The 26,711-nt window shown below is 39.6% G+C and overlaps 2 protein-coding genes across 21 annotated transcripts in view; one reads left to right on the top strand and one right to left on the bottom strand.

Annotated features, from left to right (window-relative positions):
- Window positions 1-17,011, top strand: part of FANCC (FA complementation group C) — a 193,901-nt gene extending 176,890 nt beyond the window's left edge. For 2 of the 8 annotated variants that reach the window (XR_014555964.1, XR_014555967.1), the window contains 2 exons: window positions 384-603; window positions 3,210-5,727. Coding sequence is in view for 2 of the 8 variants with exons in the window: in XM_083702040.1 (XP_083558166.1) it covers window positions 384-527 (144 nt within the window). In the remaining 6 variants the exon portion in view is untranslated. Of the gene's footprint in view, window positions 1-383; window positions 880-3,209; window positions 5,728-11,827; window positions 11,931-13,556 lie in introns of those variants that run through there. The other 6 variants (XM_083702040.1, XM_083702039.1, XR_014555962.1 and 3 more) reach the window with 5 other exon arrangements.
- AOPEP (aminopeptidase O (putative)) overlaps window positions 5,004-26,711 on the bottom strand; it is a 186,998-nt gene continuing 165,290 nt past the window's right edge. For all 13 annotated transcript variants that reach the window (XM_083701994.1, XM_083702007.1, XM_083702003.1 and 10 more), the window contains 3 exons: window positions 13,104-13,190; window positions 8,804-9,006; window positions 5,004-5,753 (listed from right to left, as the gene is read on the bottom strand). In XM_083701994.1, the coding sequence (XP_083558120.1) occupies window positions 8,866-9,006; window positions 13,104-13,190 (228 nt within the window). In that variant the 3' untranslated portion in view covers window positions 5,004-5,753; window positions 8,804-8,865. The remainder of the gene's footprint in view (window positions 5,754-8,803; window positions 9,007-13,103; window positions 13,191-26,711) is intronic.

The following is a 26,711-nucleotide window of genomic DNA, read 5'->3' as shown; positions in this document are numbered from 1 at the left end:
TGCCTTCTTGCAAGGCCCCAAAGGGTTTTTTTCTGAGAGGGAGTGCAGGGTGGAAAAGAGATGGGGATTATTATCCCTGTCAGTTCACTGACCCATGTGCTGCTAAAGGTAGCAAGGTGATGGTGCCTGCAATGCTACAATGGGCTTTTCTCCCAAGTTATATGTGGAAGTTAGAGAAGCATTGGGGATGACTTCCCTAGTGCTGCCTGTCTGTGTGCAGCTTGAAGACTGTTCTGTTGTAAAACCCAAAGAGCTTTTTCTCTTCGTGCTGTAGATTGGAATGGTTTCCCTGGTTGTTTTTTCTTTGTCTTCTACAGTGTAATTTTCTACTAAATACTAGCATTTCTACTTTCTCAATTCTGTTGTTTTTTCTCCCTTTTCAGTTTGTAGTTGCAGGCAGTGAAATCCCAGAAGTTACTGGTCTTCTAACTCGTCTTGCAAATAGAGTCGGCCAACTTGGAATGAAATATCAAAGGACTGTAAATCTGGTGAATGATCTCCTCCTAAAACTAAAATGTGGATTTTAGTTTTCTTTGTGATACTCAGCTTGGCCCAATAGTCAGTCTAACTAATCAGAACAGCCAGATGAAGGATGGAGAGAAGGTATTGGTCTTTTTGCTTCCTTAAATATGAAAGCGTTTTGTGTCTATGTGTATGTACAGTTGAATGCTAAAGATAAAAATATTGATATAGAAGTTGTGAGCAGTATTATATCTGACTTTTCTCAAGTCACTCTCTGATTTAATATGGTTGCATCCTAAAAGCACCTTCTTCTAATTAACTTTGTCCCAAAAGTCATAAGGCTGAAAACAAAATGTAATTGTACTGGAGGGTTTTCCTTATGTAGCTGAATACCAGTAAATTTGAAGTGATATTTGAGCATGGATTGGATCAATCTTTTTCTGTCTTTTCATTGTGAGAGAACTTGTGAGAAAAGCTACGTGATTAATAGTGTCTTTCCATACTCTGGGAGCTACACAACTGCTTGTTTCTGAGACGCTGCTTTGTAAAATATAAGCCCTATCACAAGCGATTGTTAATGATTCCTTTTGAAGTAAATCCCTGTGTCAGATTAGTGACCAATCACCTTCTTATATTTCTTCTGATTCCCCCCCCCCCCCCCCGCAAGGGAGCAGATCTATATTTTGTTAAAAGAGCATTAGTCAGCAAGTGTACTACGGCAATGTGCACCACAGACCTTTCTAAACCACAGGCCGCCTTTGAGCAATGCCAAGAAAATACTTGTGCAGCTTAGAAATGAATTTTGTTTGATTTTCCCTTCACAACAAGCCTCTTTACACCCTACCAGTCAATTCGCATATTTAGAAGCACCAAGTCATAATGTTCCCAAGTTTGCAGCTTAAGAGTCTTCAGTGGGAAGAAATCGTAGATTGGTCTGGAAATCCTTCACATTTTTTATTTACAGAAAGGACATACTTCCCAGAAAGTACGCACTTAGATGTTTACTCATTTCTGAGTTCACTTGGCAAGCTTTCCATTCAAGACTTGTCCCAAAGTGTGGATAATAAAACTCTTACACATACATACTTCTTAAAATATGGAATATATTGCAATAAAACATCTAGAAAAGGGAGTACTTCCTTCACCATTCCAACTATGATGTGGCTATTTCAGATGGGTATTTTGTCGGCAGACATCACCATATGCCAACTAGCCAGTACAACAGAGCTTTCCAAACTGTGTGTTGTGACACAGTGCATCAGCTGCAGTGTGCAGGCATGTCGCGTGAACGCTCCCCACAGGGCTAGAAAGGGGTTAGTTTCACCTCCAGTTTGCTAGTAAAAGTGAATTACCATTTCATGAAATTATGCAAAATCACTGTGTCGCAAAATGATACATGTTTAAAAGTGCCTCACCAACACGAAAAGTTTAGAAAGCTCTGCATTACAAATTAGTGGGTTCAGTGCGCAGCTCAGTGTATTGGGATGGAATTTAATGGGTTCAACTTGGATCACAGGACTGAAGTTGTTCTACCTAGCTGAGGCAGCCAGAGGAGGGAGCTTTCCAACAATGTATAAATCATGCTGGTTGAAAGATGGGGAGTTCTCTCCCTGTGCTCTCTAATTGGCATGTGCTCCTCCCACTCATGCATACAAATTATAAACTTTTATGGAAGTGTATTCATTATACTTTGCATAGTCTAATATGATCTACAAAAATTTGTATTTCAATACATATATTAATTTAGAGGCAGGGCAGTATTGCTTTCCTCCCTTTATTTAGAGAATGTACTATTCCTACTGCTCTACACCTGTGGAGCTCCTAGACTAACTATTGGACACTTTACAGTCTGTGCATTGCAGTCTTCACCAAGGTTAGAAAAACAGCATTTTGGCAGGTGCTTCAAGTGCTCATAATTCTCAGTAACATCAACATGTGGGTCTGTTTAAGTCCACCTACCAAGCAGCCTAATGCCTGAAAACTGATGTGTTTTTTATTTCAAATGCTTGCCTGAACTTTTAAAAAGACGTGTTCATGGTTGCAATTTCAAATGCTACCTTAGCTTTGATTCCAGGAATTTGCATTAGGGTGGTCCATATGAGAGCAAATGCCAAAAAGGAGTTTCCCTTGCTTATTCTGGCTATCTTCCTTCAGCCATCTGTCTGACTCTTTTAAAGGCGTTAAAACCTCTAGAGCTGCTTTCTGAAGGGCTTAAGTGTACTCAAAACTGACTGGGGCCTTTTAATGCCCAACATCATACAGCTAACTCAGGCTGAAGCTGTGCCTCCCTCCCTCAAAACAACTCAAAACACCCCAGGCTACTTTCAGCTGACAGCAGCAAAGCTTCAGTACTATAGTCCCTACCAAGCAATTGCTTTGCTTTAAATAATAGTAAGAGAGGAAAAAGAAAACAATTTCATGAATTCATTGCTGCTAAGAATTTGGTTTTTCTCCTGTTTATTTTAAATTTGCTTTTTGCTTGTTTTGGTTTAATCATAGTAGTTCTCTTTATTAGCCAATTAAGCTCATCTGTTACAGCGTGGGATAAAAGAAAAGTTATTACAGTAATTCCCTGGATAGTGTTGTGGATTCCTAAATAATTCCTATTTTGACACCGCTCCACTTTCCATGTTTCTTGTAAATTTTAATTGTAAATTATGTCACAACTCCTTCATGCACTGGGTCAGGCAAATAGTTCTATGTTTGAAGACCGCATGCTTGCTTCTTTTTTCCTGATGGTTTTGCAGAGCTTGCATCTATTTCTGCTCTCATTTTGTCTTCTTGGAAACTACACATCCATTAGCTAAATGAAAGTCCTCTGCAGAGTTTTCTTCAAGCAAGCCTCCTGGTTCTGAAGAAGCAAATAGGTACATCACTGTAATTCTTTATGGGCTTTTTTATTTAGGTTTTGGTAGCCTTAACATGAAGTTGAATTATTCCAATTTGTGGTAGAAATCTTAAGATTCTTTTTTAAGCTATGTCTTGTTCAACTCTTCAATACATTTTTGTTAGAAAAGAAACAAGTGCACGAAGAAACAGCCTAGGATTTCTAATTTACTGCGTCAACAGTCTCTAAAGACCTTACCAGTAGGGTTGGGTGATGTGTTCATACATTGTCCAACACTGGTTTGTAGACCATATCATGAGAACAGTTTCAAAATGTTTAGCTGCTGTCTCAATGTTTAGCTGCTGATATATCATGGAGTTGAAAACCAGATATCGCCCAGCCCTACTTACCAATTCTATCTGTATTATTTTGGCATAACTTCTGGATTGGTTACTCAATTTCAACATGTCATAGAACCAACACTCAACTTGCGAAAAAACCACAAAATTAACTTGTGTTGGCTTGTCACAGCAGAATCTTGTGTGGCCCTTTAAAAAGTAAAGATTGTAGCATATGCTCTTGTAGAGTTCAGTTTATTAGATGAATTCTATTGCCTTAAGCAATTATATAAGAATTCTTCCTCAATGTCTGATGTATTGCCTTTTCTACACTACCATGATCCAGAGTTTTACATGGTAAAGAAGGTGTAAAGGGTGCTGCTCTAACCCAGAGAGACAAAGAAGTTGCCTTATACTGAATTAGACTACTGATCCACCCAATTTGGCAAATCCGGATATAGTTAACAATAGTATAGTGTAATCTATTATGTCAAAATAATAGCCAGCACAATGTGTTCTTGCCCACCAGAGAGGGTATGATATTTGGGGAGAAAAAGTTTTATTTTATTTAACAAATGGAAGTTGGCATATCTATGTAATCCAGGGGGAATTATTAACTCAATGTAGGAACTGTAACCCTTGGGCAACACCATGCCTGTTGTTTGACAGTGAAACAAGCTAAACATGAACATCCATAGAGGATGACAACAACAATGGTGCTGCACTTAAGGCAATGCTTTTTCACTAGGCTAACAGGCTGTGCTGAGAGAGATGCTTGGCAATATAATTTATATGTTGACATTTAACAATTCAAAATAAAATCACAAGTACAGATAAAAAGGCAACAGCTCCTTCATGTACAGTGGCAAATACATTTGAGTCGCCTTACTCAGCTTTTGCATCTTTCACAATTGAACAACAAAAGAATTACTTGCTTTCTCTTTGTTATTTTCTGCAAAAAAACCCCTGTGAAATAGAGCATAACTTGCTTCATGAATGCAGCAGATCCTTTCTTGAATACATCAAAAGGTCTACATTAACTGTGACTGCAGTAACTCAGTATGGTGCCATGCAAACTCCAGATTTCTCCTGAATTTGGAAGACTGAATCCAGGACTGCTGTCGGAGCATATTTCAGCTAATTAGAGTTTGGGAACTGAACTCTTTTGAGTTGGATGCCACAGACAGAGAAGCTCTCTTGTGCGCGTATGGGCACTTGGTGAATGGCCCTAAGGAAGGTAAGCAGGAACAGAGTTTCTGGTTTTGTGCATTCATAAAGGTTTATTATTCTCTCCTTCTCTTTTTGTAGTCATCAGTAAACCAACTGATAATTTTGAGACGAAATACAAAGGAGAAAATACAACTTTGGCACATGCATGATTTACAAAATTGTTTATTTATAAAGCTTATTGCCATTATTTTACAAGACAGGACTTCCACAACTGCTGTGATTAATAAGTAACATGATTAGCTTCATTCATAGCAAAGTGATGTGACCAGCTTGTCACTATTATATTTCATGGTTAAGAGTTTTAATGGTGTGCTCACAATATTGTGGCAATAAGTTACCCATTAAAAAGACCTTGAGAAAGACAGACATCTTTGTCGCTTCAGTTTTCTTCAGATTAAACATCCCTCAAGAGTCCATTTTGCATCTAGTTATTTTTCCCTGTAGCTGTGCTAAACATGATAAAAATGTCCACAATCTCAATATTAACAATTTAGATTAGTAATTACTTGTTTGCTCCAAACCGACTTTAAATTTTGCAGCAGATTTTAATTATCAGTTTGCTAAATGCAAAAGTAGTACAAAATACCTATTTAAATAAATCTGTCTCCGGTGATTTTCTGGCCTGGTTTGCATAATACCTCATGATAACTATTACAATAAAGTGTCTTCTGGCAGATGATAAGTTGGCGCCACAGACACTTACAAAAGTGAGGGGATGCTGGAGTTTTTTCTTGCTTCATTGCCATTACCCTCTGGCAAAGAAAAGTATGGGGTAAAATGTTTGTCAGCTGATTGTTTTAGCAGTCACATAAATTGTTCCTTTGATGTCCAATGTCAATGAAATCTTAGTACCACCAGCCTTTGCTAGAAGATACATTAAAAGTCTCTGATCTTTCCTGCAAGGGAAATAGTGGTAAAACTTATTACTCTGTCACAGTGAAGGAATGCTTGTAAAAAAGTTCAGTAATGTAGGGGATGGCTTTTCTTTACTATCCTTCTTGAAAGGGGGCATCTCTCTCAATCTCATTTTCCTTGTATGCATGAAGTGGGAGAGAATCGCAACAGATGTAGTGGAGTAGAAACTGGAACTTGATATCCATGTGAATGTCACATGCTCTGTCAGAAGGCTGACTGTAACTTGAGAAGACATCAGGTCCAGTATTCCACAGCATAGTGTAAAAAGTCACACCACAGTATTATTATTCTGTGACCACCAGCACAGCTTCCTTGAAAATATATATTAATTGGAAAGAAGAGCAACAGCTAAACATTCTTCCTCTGTTCAGAAAATAGCAACTAGTAGGTGGAATGCCAGAATGAAGTACCCAGGATGCTTCCTCATTGAAGGAGTAATCCTAACTTGACACAGCCTACACATACCTCACCCACCCACTGGCAAAGCTACTAGCTCCATGGCATGTAGTCCATGTAAGGATTTGTTTGTGATCCACATCAAAGTACTGGTCTGTTCTATCTTTGGTTTCAGACATGAAGTAAGAGTTAGGTTTTCATAGACGTCTGTGCATTTAGAAAAGAATCTTTTTTGCTTTAGGGCTCGACTCCTGTTCCTGCTGAACTGAGCCAGTATATAAAATCAGAACTGATATCAGCTCAGTAGGCACCGGAGGACGGGTCCATCGACAGGCAGGAACAGTATCTGCTGCAAAGGGACAGTTCCAATAAAAAACAGCCATTTAATATCAACAATATACACACTGGACTTTGCACCCATCGGGGCTGCTAGAAGAACGGCACATTCTTTTATAAAATACAATACTTTTTAGCATTAGGCTCTTCCACAGTTATTGAATACTTCTATACTGTAGCCAAGCAAGGGTGATTTCTCACGTGGATTCTTTGCATTCTTGGCAGGAGGAAGGGTACAGGGCTTTGCATCTTTCCCACGGCTTCTTCGCCTGTTACAATCTGCAACCTAGATTCCAGGCAAACGTGTGCTATGATACTACTACAGCAGCAGCAGTCAACATTTTAAGAGAGTTTTCCATCTCACCTTCTCTTCAGGTGCAGAACTTAGCCACTGTGAACAAAGAGGAAATCAGTCACTGTTCACCAATCAGCTAAGCTCTGCACCTCGCTAGAGAGGTCTTCATCTGAACATAGTTACAATAGCAGCTGAAGTCCACCAGTGACTTGTCTGTACATTTTAGGAGAAGTAGATTCAGGGGTTCCAACAGTATGGGTAGGAGATTACCATACATACATGCAGTTACAGATGCCATTGTCATGGTTATGTGGTAATCCCTGGCAATGTGATTTTAATCTTAAGTCACAAATCAGCATGCCAGGAACCCAAACAACCAAAACGAAGGAAATATGGGTGGCTTTTCTCTTTTCCATCAAGATAACTTGAAAAAGCTAACCTTTTCACTCATTTCGTTTACATGCTAGAATATTCGTTGGCTCACCAGTTTGGCTACTCAAAACAAATCATCAGCTCTATAAAACAGTATAAAAAAGTTCATAAAACAGTATGAAGAGTATTGCCAACAGAGTTAAGTGTTCTTAATATAAATTGTTATTTTTTTTAATAAAAAAAAATTAGGGTGGTGGATTGACTAACTTGCTCACACAGCAGAAGAATAACCCATTTTAAATTTGAATTTCTGACTGTTCTAAAATAAATTAAGGTGAAACTGAACATGTTATCAAATCACTAAATCACATTTTGCTAGTTCCTTATAGTCTACATTAACCAGAAGCCAAGCTTGAATATATGTTTGCAAGCAAAGCCCACCAGTTTATTTGGTATATCTTTGTCCCGTCCCGTCCCGTCCCGTCCCGTCCCCCCCCCCCAATACGAAGAACAAGATTTTCCATACTCAACTTCATAACCAGAGCAGCCCTTTCTACAAAAAATAAAAATACACAAACACAATTAACACTTTTTATATCCTGTTGCATTCTTTCCTAAGCATTCATTTCTAGTGGAACAATTTTGTTACCTTGTTTAAAAGGTATGTGAATAATCCAAATTATTTGTGTCTTTTAAATTGTTAACCTCATTAAATGAAAACCTAGGAATACTAGCCAGGAAAGGAGCCTTCTACTAAACTTTAATTATTCTGTATAACATAAACCAAATAGAAAAGGGGAAATATTTCAGAGCAAATTATCCACTTACAACAGTATTAAAATAGTTGCTGTTTAATGCATTGATTAAACGTTAAAGGCTGTTTGCCCAACCGCATCACAGGCTATCAAAATGCCCACATAGCATGGCTAAGACTAGTTCTATTTAGCATTACACAAGATGCTGATCGCATAAAAACTGAAGGAACGCCAATGATTTATAAATGGGTTCAGGCTGCTTCAAAAGCCATAGAAATGGCCAACCCTCACCTGGTGCTGCAAAAACTGGCCAGCAAAATGATGTTCAACTTGGTATAAAGTTGTTATTTTCCCTTGGCAATCCCTCCTCAAATGAGGCATTAAAAAGGTTATAGTTCATGTTAAACCAATTAATTAAATGCAATAAAAAAGTTACCTATTTCTACCACAGATATATCCAAATAATACATGTATTTAGGAGCATAGGTAATTTTTATTTCCTGGGAAGCTCCCGTCAAAGATAGCAGCAACTATGCAAGAATGTAAGCTATAACACTTGCCATTCTCATGCTCCAAACATATGTAAAAATTGTGCGGATTCTTTTCAGCCTCAAGAGTTCTACTTTTTGAACACAGTTTGTATATGATACACTATAACAATCTTAGCCAGAGTCCAGATCTCAAAATATTTGCTTGCTCATAGGAATACAGATACTATGGAGAAAGTTGCTTTCAAAAACTTACATTGAAACATTCTTGCCCATCTTTTATGATTTTACCCTATTATTATCCTACTTTTTAACACAGCTCCCTCTCTGGATAGCTTTCTTTACTTTGAGGATTTTAAGAGATTTTAGGTTTTGATAAATAAACTTACTCATTCGTAAACTATTTTCTTCCCCTGAGAGATGAACTATCTGTGAAAGAAAAACCACCTCATCAAAACAACATCTCTGCCACTACTTTAGCAGAGGACGCATCCATTTGGTCACGGGTTGTGGCAAAACTTTTATGTGCAATTTCTTGTTGTTTTGCATCCTCATTCACCATTAACTCTCCATATAGGTAGACACCCATTGCCTGAAAGAGAGAGAAAACAATAATCCTATAATATCAGTTCCAGTGTGGTGCTTTTCAAGATAACAGCAGCTGTACCAAACTTACAATTTTAACATGCACAAGTTTTCCTTCCTAAAAACTTTCAGGGTTCTTTGTAAGACTTTTTAAAAAGCATAACACAACTGGAAACCCACCAAGTTGTTTCCTACTATGGTCTACTCAAAGTAGATCCACTGTAATTAATAGTTCTATGTTAGCCATGCCCAGTAATGTCAATTGGTCTACTCAGAATATTATTAATATTCTATATAATATTTTATAACATTTTTTTTTGTAGTTAAGGTTGTAAAGTAAAAATCTTTATAGCCAAGTGAGCTTCACTGGAATAAAACTGAGTCTTCTACTGAAATATTTTTACAGAACCTTTTTGCATCCAGACAGTAATTCTGTACTATCCTGAAAATACAAGAGTGTGCCTGCTGCAACCATGGGGAATTGTAAAAATAATCTGGTTGATTGCAGCAGCAAGCAAGCAAGCAATTTATTATGGATACAGACCAATATTTTTTTTCCATTTTCTAGAACTTGCAGAGTTGGTTCGAGAAGTGGGAGGCATATAGCTAAGAGGTTTTGCAAAACTTGGGTAGCCATATTGTTAACTAAAATTTAACTTTTCCTCATGCAGTTGTGAATTTAATACATATGAATATGTTAGGTCATTTTTTCAAAACTTCAACAACTTTATTAGTTTCAGTCACTGGCTTTGCGCCAGAATCTAGTTAAAAGACAGACAAAAGAGGGTAAAAATAAACAATTTTTGCAATGAAGAGGTATAAGCAGTTGGATTTCTGAAGCAGCTGTTACTAGAATCAGTGCAATTTAACTTTAAAAAATGATCTGAAAAGAGATTAATGGAAAGTCAAATTAGCATGTGATTCTCGATCATTTATGATGGCAAATCCTCAAATTGTGAGCAGTTGCAACAGCATATATCCAAATTGAGTAGACACAAGATCTACCCACCAGGGAAGAATGGCAGATGAAGGTGATGGACTACATGGAACTGGCGGAAATGACTGGCAGAATCCGAGACCAGGGAGAAGAGTCGGTGGAAGAAGATTGGAAGAAATTTAAAGTTTACTTACAGAAACATTGTAAAATTAAGGAATGTTAGAAGGATGTTGGAATGAAGTTATGTGGTTTTAGCAGAAATGTTATAAAGGATTAAGAAAAAATAGATTGTTAATCGGTGAAAAGAGGGAAAGTAAAGTTACATTAGTTTAAGATAAATTATAGGACAAAAATTGGGAAAGATGGAAAGGATTTGCTGAAATAGCTAACTGAACTAGAATACAAAAAAGGGAGGTGTGAGGAGGTCGATGAAACAAGCAAATGAAAGATAAGTTATAGAAGGTTTGTTGTTTTCTCTTTTTTCTTTTTTTATTGTGATGTGTTGTCTTGTTTTTATGTAATTTGGTGTTTTTTCTTTTTTCTTTCTGTAACCTTTAAAACTTTAATAAATATTTTATATATATATATATATATATATATATATCTCCAAATTGAGTGATTAGGCAACAGAATGGTCATGGAAACTTGATAAAAACCCTATCTCCATATGCATTTGGATGGGATCTAAACTGGTTTGAACCGCTTCAAAAATAAGATCCTGGAGTTGCAATAGATATAGGCACTTCTAACTTTTGAAAAACTACAGGCGTTTTTTACGCATTCCTTATAGTTGGATGCCAAGGAAGCACTGTATAAAATCATGGACACTGTAAAAATATAAGGGGAGAAATAGGAAAGTATTAGAATTCAAAATCATGCAGTGTCCCAGTTCACATGTAACACTAATCCAAATTGTCTTAGTGAAAATGAGCATATGTACAGCACTCTTCCTCTGGCCCTGCTGCTGCTCAGCTACCTGGAGCTAAACTATGGCTTGGCTTAGTGTTACATACAAACCTAGGCTCATGATTTGCCTGTCCTACACAAACCACAAGCTGTAGTCAAGTTTCACCACAGTCACTAGTGGAGGGGAATCTGTGGTCCTCCCATTGTAGCTGGACTCCAGCAACCACCATCCCTTACCACTTATCATATTAGTATTGGCTGATGGGGGCTGGAGTCCAACAGCTGCAAGTCCATCCATCTACCCCTGCAGTGATGAAGGCAGTAGGAGACAAATTAACAGTTCATAGCTCTAACTCAATGAGTGGAACCTCCATGTATCAAACAGTATGCTAGGAACAATCCAGAGTGGGGGACTAGCTTCATGATTTCCTAAAATATTGCTTCCCAGGGGCACCTAGCTAGCCACTGTTGTCTTAGATGACCTTCTGGTTTGACCTAACAAGGTGATTCTTGTGTTCTTACTATGAAAATTGCACTAGTTTCAGTACAATAGTTAACAGTTACTCTGCAAACTGCAATAGAACAACTTTTTGGGACATCTCTGTTACAAATACTGACTAGTATGCATTTAACATCTAGAGGAAACAGTGGTGGTCAGTGCTGTTTTTCTAGAAAAAGAGGTGCCGGAACTCACCATGAACACCTCCCTTGTTCTCTTAGAATGGAAATGGCGCCCACCTGAGAGGTGCCAGAACTGAGTTCTGGTTGGTTCCGGCTGGGAAAAAAGCCCTTCTGTTGGCAAGTTACTTCCGTGGTAAGATTCCACCAACCTACCACTTACTGCCAAATTGGAAAGTAAAACCGACACTGAGAGTTCTCATTCTGATTGACTATTCCATGAGCCATAACTCAAACATCCAAATTTAGTAAACACTGCTGGTTCTGTTACTCTAAATGTTAATGGTTGCATTTGCATTTTCTTCAGACTTCTGAAACAACCAAGTCCCCTTTCAATACTGGAAAACACATAGGACTTCAGTTTCATGCATTATCATTCCATAGATTGCACAAGTTCTTAGAGATGATTGAAATAAAGGACCAATAGTTATCTGCAGCTTTGGTGTCAGGAATTCTATTCCTCAAACAGCACACAAATATATGTGTTCTGAAGTGGGAGATCTGGAAAATTGCGGAGGCTACTTCTATGAAAAGCACAATGCATTCCCACCCACCTTTCATGGAAGTAGTTGCTACACTTTTCAAAATCATAATGACACTATGCTTACTTGAGATATTATTTTTCCAATTGGCATAAATACTGCATCTTTAAAAAAATCTGAAACACAGTTTTAATATAATTAATCTATGCTAAAATGTTGTAAAGTGTCCTTATTTAAGGTCCAGACATGCAGGCAGGGGAACAAACCAAGCAACTAAAATAACTTGGATGATACTTTATCCCATGGACTCAGGGCAAGATATCTCTATATTGTTACAAGCTAGTGGATTCTGCAGTGTTCAGGGGCCCAGCAATATCCAACTACTATTGAACTGAGCTGCTCTGATGTTAGGGGCCAAATTCATCTAATCCTAAGTACCTTTGGCTGGCCACTGCTGAAGTCTGAAAGAAGGAATGGGGCAGGCAAAACAGCTTAAAGAACGAGGAAGAAAGTTAGCCCAAACTGGTCCAGAGCAATATAATAAAGATGAGAGGAGTAGAAGAGAAGAAAAACTGAAAAAAACGGGAACAGAGGAGAATTGCAAGTGACCAAGGGTTAGGTTAAGGGGTGCAGAGTTTAAGTAACCAGCCAGATATTTGCCTCAGGGTCTCTAGTAGCGTTTTTAACCCAGACCTTGCTGCCTCACTCCCTTCCCCCATTCAGTAGCAACGCTGCTGTCAGAAGGCTGTTGATGTGGTCCACACAAGTTATGACAAATACAATAGGATTTATTGGTGGGACCATTTAAGGATAATTTCCAATGAGCAGTGGGGGAGAAATCAGTTTGCCTCACATTTTTAATGTGAACTACATTTCACACCACGAAACAAAACGCGGAACTGAAATGCAGCTACCCTTTGAAATCTCCTTGCCTCCAAATTTTATGTTGAAGTTCTTCAGTCAAAAATGTATTCTTGTACAAAAATGCATCAAGGAAATTTGTTCATAAAATAAGCAGTTTCATCTATCTAATTCAAGTTACCAACACTCACATACCTATGATACTCTGGCTAAATGCAAATGTTAATAAATAGTACTGACCTGGTCTTCCTTGAGGAATTTCTCAACATCAACATACCCTGCTGTGTATTTATGTTTGATAACAAGCTCACACCATCGATGTCGAACCTTTAGCAAATGAGAAAGAAAAGTAAAAGATTAGCTTCAGAAACTACAACTGGTTAAATAAAGCTCATTAAAATGCAGTTTCCTATTTTTAACACCAGTTGCCATCTTCAGAACTTAGCCATCAAACATTTCTCCCCGACAGATCATTAATACTAACCAGACAGATTAAACATAAAATGTGGCTTAATGAAAAACACTGAAATTCTAAATAACCCCTCTCCAGGATGGTTAAAATAACCAGTATCTGTAGATAGAACATTGGCAAATGAATTGTAATGATATATAAAAACTTACAAAATTGTTTTATACTGAAATGCCTTATTTCATTAAATTATTTATTATTTATCAAACTGTTTTTTTAAACAGGTCAGTGTTTAAAATGAGAGAAATATTGCGAAAGAGTGTGATGAAAGAGCTTTCTCTGCACAGTTGAGGCTGATAAGACTGCTCAGAAGAAGAAACTGTGCCATCAGTGTTCACAGAGGGCTGCTTCTTTGGCGATCACTCATAGCTGAGTACGATTGTCTTCCATAAACACTGTTTATGGAAGAGCACACTCCTAGTGACTGGAACTGTCACAGCCAGCTTATACTTGGAAGCCCAAGCTTTATATGACTGGCAGGTATGGTGAAAGGAATGGAAATGGCCCTGCTGGTCCGCATCCACCAGGGGTTTATGTATTCAGAGCACTGATAGGTTGCCTTTCCAAGATGGACACAGCCCGTTATTACATTACAGAATAGAAAGAGCAATGTATATAACATACATAAAAGGTAAAGGGACCCCTGCCCTTTGGGTCCAGTCGTGACCAACTCTGGGGTTGCGGCGCTCATCTCGCTTTATTGGCCAAGGGAGCCGGCGTACAGCTTCCGGGTCATGTGGCCAGCATGACTAAGCCACTTCTGGCGAACCAGAGCAGCGCACGGAAACGCCGTTTATCTTCCTGCCGGAGCGGTACCTATTTATCTACTTGCACTTTGACGTGCTTTCGAACTGCTAGGTTGGCAAGAGCAGGGACTGAGCAACGGGACCTCACCCCGTCGCGGGGATTCGAACCACCAACCTTCTGATCGGCAAGTCCTAGGCTCTGTGGTTTAACCCACAGCGCCACCTGCGTCCCTATAACATACATACAAACAACAAAAATAGAAGAGGCAGCACAGCCATGAAAAAAATAAAAACATGGGAGGTAAATCCAGGGAGGGAGGGAGGGGGAATGGCGATAATTCCACAACATTGCTTGGGAAGGGGGTACTGTCAATGAGTCTGGGCAGTGGGCCTGGACTCTTCACAGAAATTCCTTGAATGATGAAGACCAAGCTGGGAACTGCTGTCCTATGGTGCAATCAGGTCACTGACAATGTGCGTGAATGAAGCGACCAGATGGACAGGTCCAGTCATGTTGGTCTTTGCCACCCAACAGTTGGCTTATGGTATGGCACCACAAGGAAGCAGTTTCCATGTCAGTGCAGGGGCAAACAGTGAAGATGCCAGTATCTTTAATCCTTTGGGGAGAAAGGGGAGAGTACTGCTATTATGGCCCCTCCTCAGCCATTAAACAAAAAGGGATATCCATTTCAGTCCCTAATGCTTTTAAACAGTGTTGCAGCAAAAGCATCATGGAGAAAGCAAAGCCATTATGCAATGGAATGTAAAAAAAATATTAAGGTGACATTCTATAGCCCAGTACACCGCCTGTGCTGATTATCTAGCACAATAACTCCTCACCAAAAGTTTCCTGCCAGAAGGTCTGATGCCAAGGCTGGCCCTGCCGTGCAAACAGGTGGCATGGCCTGCATCAGGTGGCACCATAAGGGGAACAGAAGAACCAGGAATTGGTGTGTGAATGTTGTAGCCAGGCTAGCTCATTTAACAGAAACTGTTTGGAAGGTTAGCTGCCCATTTTATTTCATAACTAAGAGGGCTAAAAACGCTTTCCCCCTATAATGGAAGAGTCTTTTCAAAAAAATGACAGCTCAGAGTCCCTATTGGGGATACCGATAAAGGCTGCTGGGTTGGTGAACCTTGATCTAAAGTAATGTCTTTCTGCATGAGTGTCAGGTAACAAGATAAATGTCTGCAGATCTAACACAGGGTCAAGCACCTGATTGATCAAGTTTAGTCTTGAAAACACTTAGAGACAGATACAGTCTGGAGGACAGAGATTACTCAAGATGTTTTGCTGTCTGAGGTAGGGCAGTAAATGGACCGCCCATCATACCTTAAGTCAAAGTACCCAAGGGCAGCCAATTTACTTTAGAACCTATAGGAGAAAATCCCAAGCACATCCCATTTCCCTGGCAGCAAAATGCAAAGATAATAAAATTATATAAATCAATTTGCATTCCTCTCATGATTCCCCCAAACACATACTGCCTATTGATAGGGCCATTCTTGCCAAGAAACCTTTGAAATCTGAAATAACTGTTATAATGGTTTGTGCTACAGTCTGTCTGGACTGTGCTGAAGTAGTCAGCCATTTTCCTTTTACAGGTTGGGCTACTGCTGTTTTACCATAACAGATACATATAATAAATAAGCCAAATAAATGATCAAAACTGACCACTGTGGGCTCATAATACAGATTTATCTAAAAGGATAAGCAACTGAGTAAGACTGATTAGCAAGGTCTATTACGAATAGATGATGATTACTGCAGCAGGATTTAGCTTTAATGTGGGGTTGGGGAACACATAAAAGAAATTGTTGCTCCTGCAAATAAGCATTTATTGTGGAATGTTCCATACAACTGCTACATCCACACATTAAATCACAAAACATTACATTATGCCAGCCCTGCAAGTGAAAACAGCATCAATATTCACCACTGACCTAACAATTTATAGTGCAATCCTATGCATATTTATTCTGAATTTAATGTACAGAACTGCAGCTGTAGACATGATTTCTGTGGTATTTCAACAGCCTAAGTACAAGAATTCAGCCTTGGGTGTTAAAATTTATAGATTTAAAATACAGGTGTATTTTTATAGTATACTCAAATGTTTGCTCCATCATATAAAGCTGCATGCATATGGCTGGAAAACCCCACTGCATACAGTTTTATCTTGGTTTGCAATCCTTGTTTGGAGGATTCACTCAAGCTATAGTCTGTGTGAATGCAAGTGTAAAAAAGGCCTGATCAAATGAGGATGTACAAATGGAAGAAAAGGGGAGTATGAGAGGAAGCACACAGCAAAAACAGTGCTCCTTGATCCTTCAAACCATGGAAGATCATAAACATTACATCTGAATGCAGCTGCTTCCTGTCTGGAAGGAATTCCCGCTTGAATCAGTGGATCTTACAAGTGAGTATTTTAGGTTTATTCAGTACATTTCATGTAGACTGAAAATGAGATAGTTGCATCCACTTCTACTTGCCCCCCTCATCTGTTCTGAAGAGAGAGGAAATCCCATTGCACATGCTTAAGTCCTTGCGCTAATGTGATGATTTTGTTGGAAACAAATCACAGTCTTTAACTGCCAGCCACCCCCCCCCAAAGGTTTTCTTTAAGGTGCTTTTAATGAAACAACAAAATTAAAACTTGCCTATAATTTGATCATTCCCCATTAAGGCAACTAGCCCAACAAAAATGGGTCAATAATACACACTTAAAGGTTACTGAGTCTTTCCAAATACGCTGGGTTGGTATTTTGGAAGAAAAGTTTGGATTAAAAGTTGTATGTGCTTGTATCCCTGCTGCTCAGACTCGGACAGGCACCAGGATTTGCCCCACACTCGGAGAGAACAGATTACAGTTTTAGCACCATGGTATCAGTTTCCTTGAAGGTCTAGTAAATAAAATTTGTGCTACACCAAACTTTGGTGAAGTTGGGTTCTTTTTCTGCAAAACTGCAATGAGAAACCAGTGAATGGGAAACACACCTGTTGTTCCTGTTTGAAGCCATGCTTTTCCCACCTGCTGTTATTTGGGTGTCCCTGTATGAATGTATGGATTATAAAAGGGCTTCTTCGTAGTATGATCCCAACCAATCACAGATCAAGTGATGAACATGAAATGCTACAGTGCTGTGATCTGGATCTGCGACAGAATCACAGAGGGCAAACTCTGCTACCTACAGTCCTTAATTGAAGGTGGGAAGGAAGGAATGTCCCAACCACATTCTGATTCAATTAGTCAATGTGTGATTGGATAAGGAAGCAATGGACTGGTTGCCTTGGAAACAGGTAAGCCTTCTTTCACCAAACACCCATCTCCTTTTACCCCATTTTGGGAATATGTGTAAAAGCAAAAGTTAAGGCATGTTTAATAGGAAGCAAAAAGTAGTCACATAGTAACTCCTCATCCCTGCTCAGCCCACATGAAATAATAAAATCATTCCAACTTATATCTTTGTGCCTGCAGTTCTTGTAGAAATGGCTGTGACGTGTGTTTGACTATAACCAAATATGTGCCTCCTATGCTTCCTATTAAAAATATAGGGCTTGGCATATGTTTTTAGCTGACATTTACTTGGATTTTTGTTTTGGCATGGACATTGTTCCCTTTCAATGAAATTTCCAGCAATGCTCAATCTGGGAGAGGCAATTATGATATAATAAAAAGACCATGTATGTCATAACTGCCCTGTTCAGTTCAGCAATCTCAGAGGAAAAATTATTTTAAAAGGCCTATGAACAAGACAAACAATTTGAAGTGTTATGCAAAACTGGTGATTATATAAAGTTTACATTCCAACCCAACTTTCTTGAATGGTATTCTGGACTAAATAATGCGACGTATGCCAGGGATATGTCATTAAGCAGCATGAGCCAGGATCTGCTTTTGACTTTGGCTTCTCTTGTACACACAAGAGCTGAGCTCTTAACCAAATATCACCAAATATCAAAGGGAACTTGAATATACTCTACACCCCAAGATACATATAATGCACAGAACCATTAAATGATGGACATTGTCATCCAAAACATATGGAAGGCACTAGGTTGGAGAAGACTGATAAAAGCCAAGCAAAACAGCAAGGCGGTTCCTGGAAATAAGACTAATGGATTCCATGAAGTTCCATTCTTGGTTTCCGAATTAATGAGTCTAGCCCTAACACAATTTTAGATCAGTACTTATTTCTGTACAGCTATTTCATTTCATTTCATTTATTCTTTGCTTTGAATATTTACGTCCTGCCATTTTAGTACAAAGTCCTCACAAGACAACTTGCAAAATAAACACAAAAAACAATATACAGTCGTACCTTGGATCCCAAGCACCCTGGATCTCGGACATTTTGACTCCCGAACGATCAAAATCCGGAAGTGACTGTTCCGGTTTTTGAATGTTCTTTTGGAAGCCGAATGTCTCCGCAGCTTCCGATTGGCTGTAGGAGCTTCCTGCAGCCAATCAGAAGCCGCAATTTGGTTTTTGAATGTTTTGGAAGTCAAACGGACTTCCGGAACGGGTTCCATTCGACCTCCAAGGTACGACTGTAAATGTAACATCATCTATAAAACAGCAGCCATCAGTTAGTTACAAGGCATAAAAAGCCAGCATAAAAAATAATAAAAGGTTTGACAAAAAAAAAGTTCTCTGGGTCACTATATATAGACATGACTATTGTTCCTTAGCAACCTTGAAACTGTTTGTCTATACATGCATTGCTATGGTGGGACTATGACTGCCACCATGGTTCCCATGTCTCCCATCTGAAACCCTAGAGATATGCCCCACCAACAGGCACCATTTAATACTTGTTCTGCGCTAGCAGGAAACTTATCCTTTAGTGTGGCAGCACCTACACTTTTTGGAGCTCCCTGCCTATTAACACCAAGCTGTTTTCTTTCTGGCAACTGCTTGAAATGTTTTTATTTAGGCCAGCCTACCGGAAATCTCTATGTGGGACAAGAAGCTACAGTTAGAACTGGATATGGAACAACTGATTGGTTCAAAATTGGGAAAGGAGTACGACAAGGCTGTATATTGTCTCCCTGCTTATTTAACTTATATGCAGAATTCATCATGCGAGAGGCTGGGCTGGGTGAATCCCAAGCCGGAATTAAGATTGCCAGAAGAAATATCATCAACCTCAGATATGCAGATGGCACAACCTTGATGGCAGAAAGTGAGGATTTAAAGAACCTTTTATTGAGGGTGAAAGAGGAGAGCGCAAAATCTGGTCTGAAGCTCAACATAGAAAAAAACTAAGATCATGGCCACTGGGCCCATCACCTCCTGGCAAAAAGAAGGGGAAGAAATGGAGGCAGTAAGAGATTTTACTTTCTTGAGCTCCATGATCACTGCAGATGATGAGAGCAGCCACAAAATTAAAAGACGACTGCTTCTTGGGAGAAAAGCAATGACAAACCTAGACAGCATCTTAAAAAGTAAAGACATCACCTTGCTAACAAAGGTCCGTATAATAAAAGTTATGGTTTTCCCAGTAGTGATGTATGGAAGTGAAAGCTGAACCATAAAGAAGGCTGATCGCCGAAGAATTGATGCTTTTGAATTATGGTGCTGGAGGAGACTCTTGAGAGTCCCATGGACTGCAAGAAGATCAAACCTATCCATTCTTAAGGAAATCAGCCCTGAGTGCTCACTGGAAGGACAGATCCTGAAGCTGAGACTCCAATACTCATGAGAAGAGAAGACTCCCTGGAAAAGACCCTGATGTTGGGAAAGATGGAGGGCACAAGGAGAAGGGGACGACAGAGGACGAGATGGTTGGATAGTGTTCTCGAAGCTACCAGCATGAGTTTGACCAAACTGCGGGAGGCAGTGGAAGACAGGAGTGCCTGGCATGCTCTGGTCCATGGGGTCACGAAGAGTCGGACACGACTAAACGACTAAACAACAACAAAACCCAGACATGAAGTTAAACATGTGTTTTATTTCTTTTTAGATACTGTTAATTATCATTTTTTGAATATTTTAAAATACCTGTTTTTATCTATAATAAAATGTTTTATTATATATATATTTTTGTAAACCACTTAGTTAAAAACAGCAGATTTACAGTGGTTTCTTCTTGGCCCAGTGGCAAAAGCACACCTTGCCATCCTCCCTGCCGTTATAACCCAACAGGTACCAAAGGCTTCTGGACTACTAAGAACCTCAAATGATTTCAATAGGCAGACGCCAAAACAGGGCAGAACCTGTAATATGTGAAACACTCCTTCTGTCTTTCCAAGACCTGAATGAACATTCCCTCACGCTCCCACATTTTGCAGCAGGATCCACTAGTTCCATTTATCTTTCACTATAAACATAAAGGGATACAGGCCTCACAATAAGGACTGGAGTGAGGAGACAGATTGCAAAATACCTTCTTGAAGAAAGAACTTTCCCTTTCTGTGTCTGCTGTCCCCCCACCCCCGTAATGCCATCCTCCTCCTCCTGAAAAATGAGGCACAAAACACTGACGCAACACAGAGCCTGCAGTTCTATGACCTTTAGGGTGTCCTACATTTAACACAGTATATTGAAATGAGAGCATTAAATGCAACACATTTCCTTGCCACGTACAAATAAGGAGACACATATATGCTCTTTTAGCAGCGTTCAACCTACGGAGGGAGCTTTCTGAGGCACAGCTGTATTTATTGCCCTATTCCAAACATTTATACTGCACACATCATTGTGATCTCTTGGTGTCTTGGTAATTGTCGACTTTCCATAAACTATTCCCGAGAGTAGGTATAACTTTTACCATTAATATACTGAAAACTGCAAGGCAATAAAGCACACAAAAGCCAGACGGAATAACTCTTGCAGATGGAGGGATGGATCAGATTATTAGTGAGGAAGACTCTCACTGTTAAGTAGACTGAGTGGCTCATTAGGAAACCAGAGCATAGTCTGGAAACTGTACATGCACAGTTCTTTATTCCACCACCAGAGGTGGAGCACGCTCTCTGCAAAAATCTGGTCAGTTGTGGAACAAGAAGACGACATTTACATGCTAAGAATCCCCACCATCCTTAACTGTATGATTATAGTTCTGTCTCAAGGGATAGTTCATTTTCACACAGATTAGAACACTTCTCTTATAGTTTCAGACAACTCCACAAAATAGTCCAATGTGGATAAATAATGGAAGACAGCGATTGTTTTCATGCACTCCTTGTGATTTCCCAGGGGCTGTTCCTGTTCGAAATAAAGTGACCAGCTGGAAGGATCTCTGGTCTAATCCAGTATAACCCTTCTTATGTTCTCACATCCCTCAAGCAGAGGACATGATATATTTCCAACAGTGTTTAGCCTTTTCAATTAAGACAATGAAGTAATAGCATCCTTGGATCCTAGCATCAATTTTCAAGAGGATTATTACCACTTAAACATTTACTTTTACAAATCATGTATTCATGAAATGCAAAGTTTCAAAATTTGAGTTTGGACTGTTAGTCAAATTTATATTTGGAATTGTTTCAGTTCTCTCTTAAGGGAGGATATGAAGTACAACTGTATTACATGTGGCAGGCTGCGAACAAGGCTTCATTGGAAAACAGAGCAGCTTTCTCCAATTCAACGCATCCCCTATGCGCACAAAGCAGGAGTGGCTAAGCCTTTTTCAGTCCAGGAACTACATTCAAGGTTAGCCAACCCTCCAAAGGCTGTGCAGCGTGCATGCATTCATGTAAGCACACACGTGTGCACTCACCACATCATATGCAGTACACACCAATCCGCACATGGACACCTACACAGGAACACAACGCACAATCTCTCATTCACACACAGAGCACACTGCGTGCCTCTGATGGGCAGGGGAGGGGGAAATCGCATCCCTATCATTCCACCAGTCTGGGAGGAGAGACTGAAACCTCTCCACTCGCCATAGCTCCCTCCTCCTCCTCTGTTATCATTTATCAATTATTGTTGCAAGTGGCAGCTGTTGTTGCACGTGGTCGCCTCAGCTGCTCTTCAGAATGATCTTGAGGTCATATCTTAAACAGCTGAAGCTTGTGGTGCCAGCAGTAACCAGTGCCACCTAGTGACTAAAGCAGAGAGCAATGGAGAGTGAGATCTCTCCAGTACACATCACCAAAGGTTCCCAAGCGCTGTGGTAATGCTCTCCATTAGGAAGTGGACAGCTGAAATTTTCAAGAGGGTTCTCTCCCCCCAAAATGCAGATTAGCTATTAATTACAGAGGGAAGACTGGACTGACCATTACAATAAAATAAAAAAATAAAATAAACCTGCCCCTCCTGACAAAAGGGGGGTACCTTTGGGAGCTACAAAAAGACTTGTAGGAGGCTAGATGTATTATGCAGGCTAGCTACCCTTGCAATGAAATTAGGGGGAAATAACCCAAAAATCACTTTAAAGTTCTATAGGTCCCACCCCCCACTAAAATTACACAACCATGCATGGGATTTATTTACTACAGGGTCACAAAGTAGTTTTTTATAAAGTACAGAGATGTGCTTTACCAAGAATATAAATATATTAGGTGAGAAATTCCCCTCTGAAAAACAGGAACATTATTGCCCACTACAATTCAACACACATACACACTATTTGATTTTACACAGTGCCTCTTTCTGAATATCAGTGTGGGCATGTAGGCGCTGTAAGAAATCGCTGATTACCTTTGCTTTGCTCAGGTCATTGTGCAAATCTCCTATCTAGGAGACACAGGCTGATAAAGAGTTCTGTAGATATTTCCCCAATTCACAGCACAACACAAAGCATGCTGGTATTTCACTCTGCAATCCAATATGACCTTGACTCAGTTAAGAAGGCTAAGGAACTTAAGAATTTTGTGTGCATGGAAAGAAACAGGGAGGATGGAAAACTTACTGTTTATAGAAGGAGAAGCAATTTTCACACAGCATCAAAAGGTAGTGAGGCGCCTTGTTTTACAGAACTGTTCCCTGCAAGGCCACAGGCAAATTCTTAAGACTATACCTACTTTTCCAAGGGAAGGGGAACTCTACTCATCACTTTTGGAAACATGGTAATTGACTTTCTTTCTGTTGTGTAACATGTTATACATGAAGCTGCTCTAAAGAGGTGTGGTGCTGTTTTTAAACACTACTTGGTCACAACCCGCAGAATAGCTAGGAAGGCAGGTAAGACACTACACTTGAAAGCATGGATGGTAAACAGTGGCACTGCTATGTGGTTAACATGTTGTATGCCTGCTAGTTTTTCCATGGTTTGGGAAACAGATAAAAGTGACTTGCTTATAAATAAATTTTATTTAAAAACACAACAACTTGAGAACTCTACATTGTTTGTAGTAATAAGGTAACTTCATTTGGTCTGTTAAATAAAAGCTCATCAGTTTACAGGACCGTGTACAATGAAGCTGTTGTAGGAGAAAGGGTACGTACCCCTGGATATGATATATGGACTTCTATTTTTCACATCTTCTGCAAAAGCACTTATATTTCTTCAGTCCATTCTCTCTCTCTCTAAATATTCCATCTGATGGCCTTGGTATGCATTGCACATTATGAAACTGAACATTATTAACCAACTTGATGAAAGAAGAAAAAATGTACCAAAGTAACTTTCCATCTGCTATGAAGACTCTTTTTGGGGGAAGTAAGGACTCAGGAACATATACAGGAAGGAAAATAAAGCTAATTTTAGAGCCAATTTTATTTTGTGGAAAGTACTAAGGCGATTCATATGCAACATTTACCAGATGGTGGTAACATGGTCATACTACTCAATAAGATGGGGAAGCAATGAACATGGAAAATCTTGGTTTATACTTTACTGTGTGACTGGAGAGTACACAGTAAGCTGAGTACTGAAAAACTTCTTATCCTCAGCACCTCATCTCTGAGATTCTAGCAATCTCCTAGCTGTTTGGATTAATTAGACAATAGGTGATGTAAATCTGTATAATTAGCCGATGAAGATCTTCTGATGAAGCCTGCTCTACATGCTACTGCCATCTGAAGCATGTTTGCTAAGCACATGGGACAATTCTTGCCCCCAGAAAAACTGTCAACATGTATAAGGTTGATAAAATACTTCCTTATCTAGTGGATCTTCAGTGTTAAATTGTTTCTGGATTATGTTTTTTCCCCCTTTGGTTGCCTTTTTGGTTGAAAAGGGATTTAATACATTTTTAAATAAACAAAAAAATACGTAACATTATTATATTGCTGTCTCTTCCTTTGCAGTGGAGAGGAAAATAGGCTATAAATCTACTTTTTCTTTTCTTTTTTTTAGAATTTACTGGTTTAAATGTTTCTACCAAAGTTTAAAGTCAAATAGTTCTGAAATTGTCAGCTCAGATATTTAGACCTGCGCATGCTAGGTTGCAGACCTAAGCTTCAGGAATGTCTGGGCCCACTGCTATGCTATGTTTAAATCACATGAAATCCACCCTTTTTTTAATCCTTCACCTCGCTCCACCAATCACAGAAATCAAGTCCACAGTGTGTACCTTCTGCAAGCCACTGTCCAGTTCACTGTCCAGTTCATTAATGCAGCAGCAGGCATAAATGTTCACAAAGTCTGAGTCACTTCCAAGCTAAGTTCTTACCAATCTTGACTTATTTACGGCTGACGCTATAATTGTTCTGCATATTTGTCTGCGTTATTTTGCAAGATCGTTCCCCAACTACAATGATGTACACAAAATAAATCTAGGAAAATCTATGGGATCTGTTTAACATAAAGATATTGCTGACGGGGGATAACTGCAAAGTCCTTTTCTGGTTTCCATGTATATTTAATACAGTTTAGAAATGCAAATGCTCTTGGAGGCAGGAGGGAAATAAGGCAAAATGTTAAACTAAGGCTACAATCCTAAGCACATTTATTTGGAAATGAACACACAGCGGGATTTGCGGTGGATAAAAATGCATACATTTAGGCTGCATGTTCCCCCAGAAGCTTATGGTCAAAATTGTATTTTAAAACTACCACCCATGATTCTGTTTACAGAGCAACTACCATATAATTCAGATCTGGCTTCCAACACATCTGGAAGTACCAAGAAAATATTAAGACAGGGCGCATACAATGGACCTAAAACCCAGGGTTAGTTGCATTATCTCAAAAACATCCCCATGTAGTTGGAAAGGCTATTATTATTATTACTACTAATAATAAGTTACTGTGTTCATTTATTTATTTTATTTTTATTAGTATAATGATGAATACAATATAATTTTATAGGAAGGAGTTCAATATAGTACTATTGAAATCATTCTGTCGGTACGAACATTTCAGCTTGCCAGTCAAAATGATCAGGGAACCAGGCAGAGGGCCTTCTTGGTAGTGGCACCCACCCTGTGGAACGCCCTCCCACCAGATGTCAAAGAGAACAACAACTACCAGACTTTTAGAAGACATCCGAAGGCAGCCCTGTTTAGGGAAGCTTTTAATGTTTGATGTATTACGGTATTTTGATATTTTGTTGGAAGCCGCCCAGAGTGGCTGGGGAAGCCCAGCCAGATGGGCGGGGTATACCGTATTTTTCGCACCATAGGACGCACCGGACAATAGGACGCACCTTGTTTTAGAGGGGGGAGAACAAGAAAAAAAAATTCTCCCCCTCTCTGCCCAGCGCCCCTTCAGCGAGGGGGAGAATTTTCCCCTTCTTGTTTTCCCACTCTAAAACAAGGTGCCGTTCCGGCGGCTACCTTGGAAGCCTATGCACTGACCCCTCTCACTCTCCAGGCTTCAGGTTCCTTTCGAACTGCTCTTTGGGGCTGGCGGCGGAAGCCCACCACCAGCCCCAAATAGCAGGTCAGGGAGCAGCGGAAAGGCGCAGCGGAGAGGCTGCTGCCATAGTCGCGCGTCACCTCTCCAGCCGGGAGAGGGTCACGGGGCTATGGCGTCTTCGCTCCATAGGACGCACACACATTTCCCCTTCATTTTTGAAGGGTAAAAAGTGCGTCCTATAGAGCGAAAAATACGGTAAATAATAAATTATTAATTATTATTATTATCATCATCCCCCTACGACCTGCTATGGAGAGTGCAGTGGGAGGAGAGAAGAGATGGGTAAAGTCTCACTGCCCTCGTGGAAGTCTACCAGTGGGACCCTTAACAATTAGTGTTTCTTATGAGTAGTAATTATTTGACCTAAACAGTAATAGTTAAATGATTGGTGCTTTTCCTAGACGCTTAAAGGATTTCACGTGCATTATTTCTGAGTTGAGTAGATGTTACAGTAGTGCGACTGCCACTGAATGCAGCTACCCTCGTATTTCTTCTTTCTACTAGTAATGTCTAATAACAAAAAGGTGCTCTCTAATCGTACAATGCTTTGAGTTTTCTTAGCTGGCTGACATTCACAGGGGCAGGGAACATCAAAGAGCAAAAGAGAGCCTAGTTCTGCCCTAAGTAATTCTTACAACAGCACCATAAAGTAAATCACAAGGGAGACTTCTTAGGCCAAGTAAAACCATGTGCCCATCTAGTCCGTTAACACCTGCTCTGGCTAACTAGCTGCAGATCTCCATCTTCTCAGACGTAAGTCTTTAACACCACCTGCTACCTGATCCTTTTTTAAGTGGAGATGGCAGGGATTGAACCTAAGCTTCATGCGAAAGAAGGGGCTACTGAAGCTTTCCTGGGTGCCACCCTCTTCTC

This window comes from Podarcis gaigeae (genome assembly GCF_964106915.1).
Source record: "Podarcis gaigeae genome assembly, chromosome: 11".
Lineage (NCBI taxonomy): Eukaryota > Metazoa > Chordata > Lepidosauria > Squamata > Lacertidae > Podarcis > Podarcis gaigeae.
Note: the sequence above shows the minus strand (reverse complement) of the source record. Positions and strands in the feature narration are given on the sequence as shown.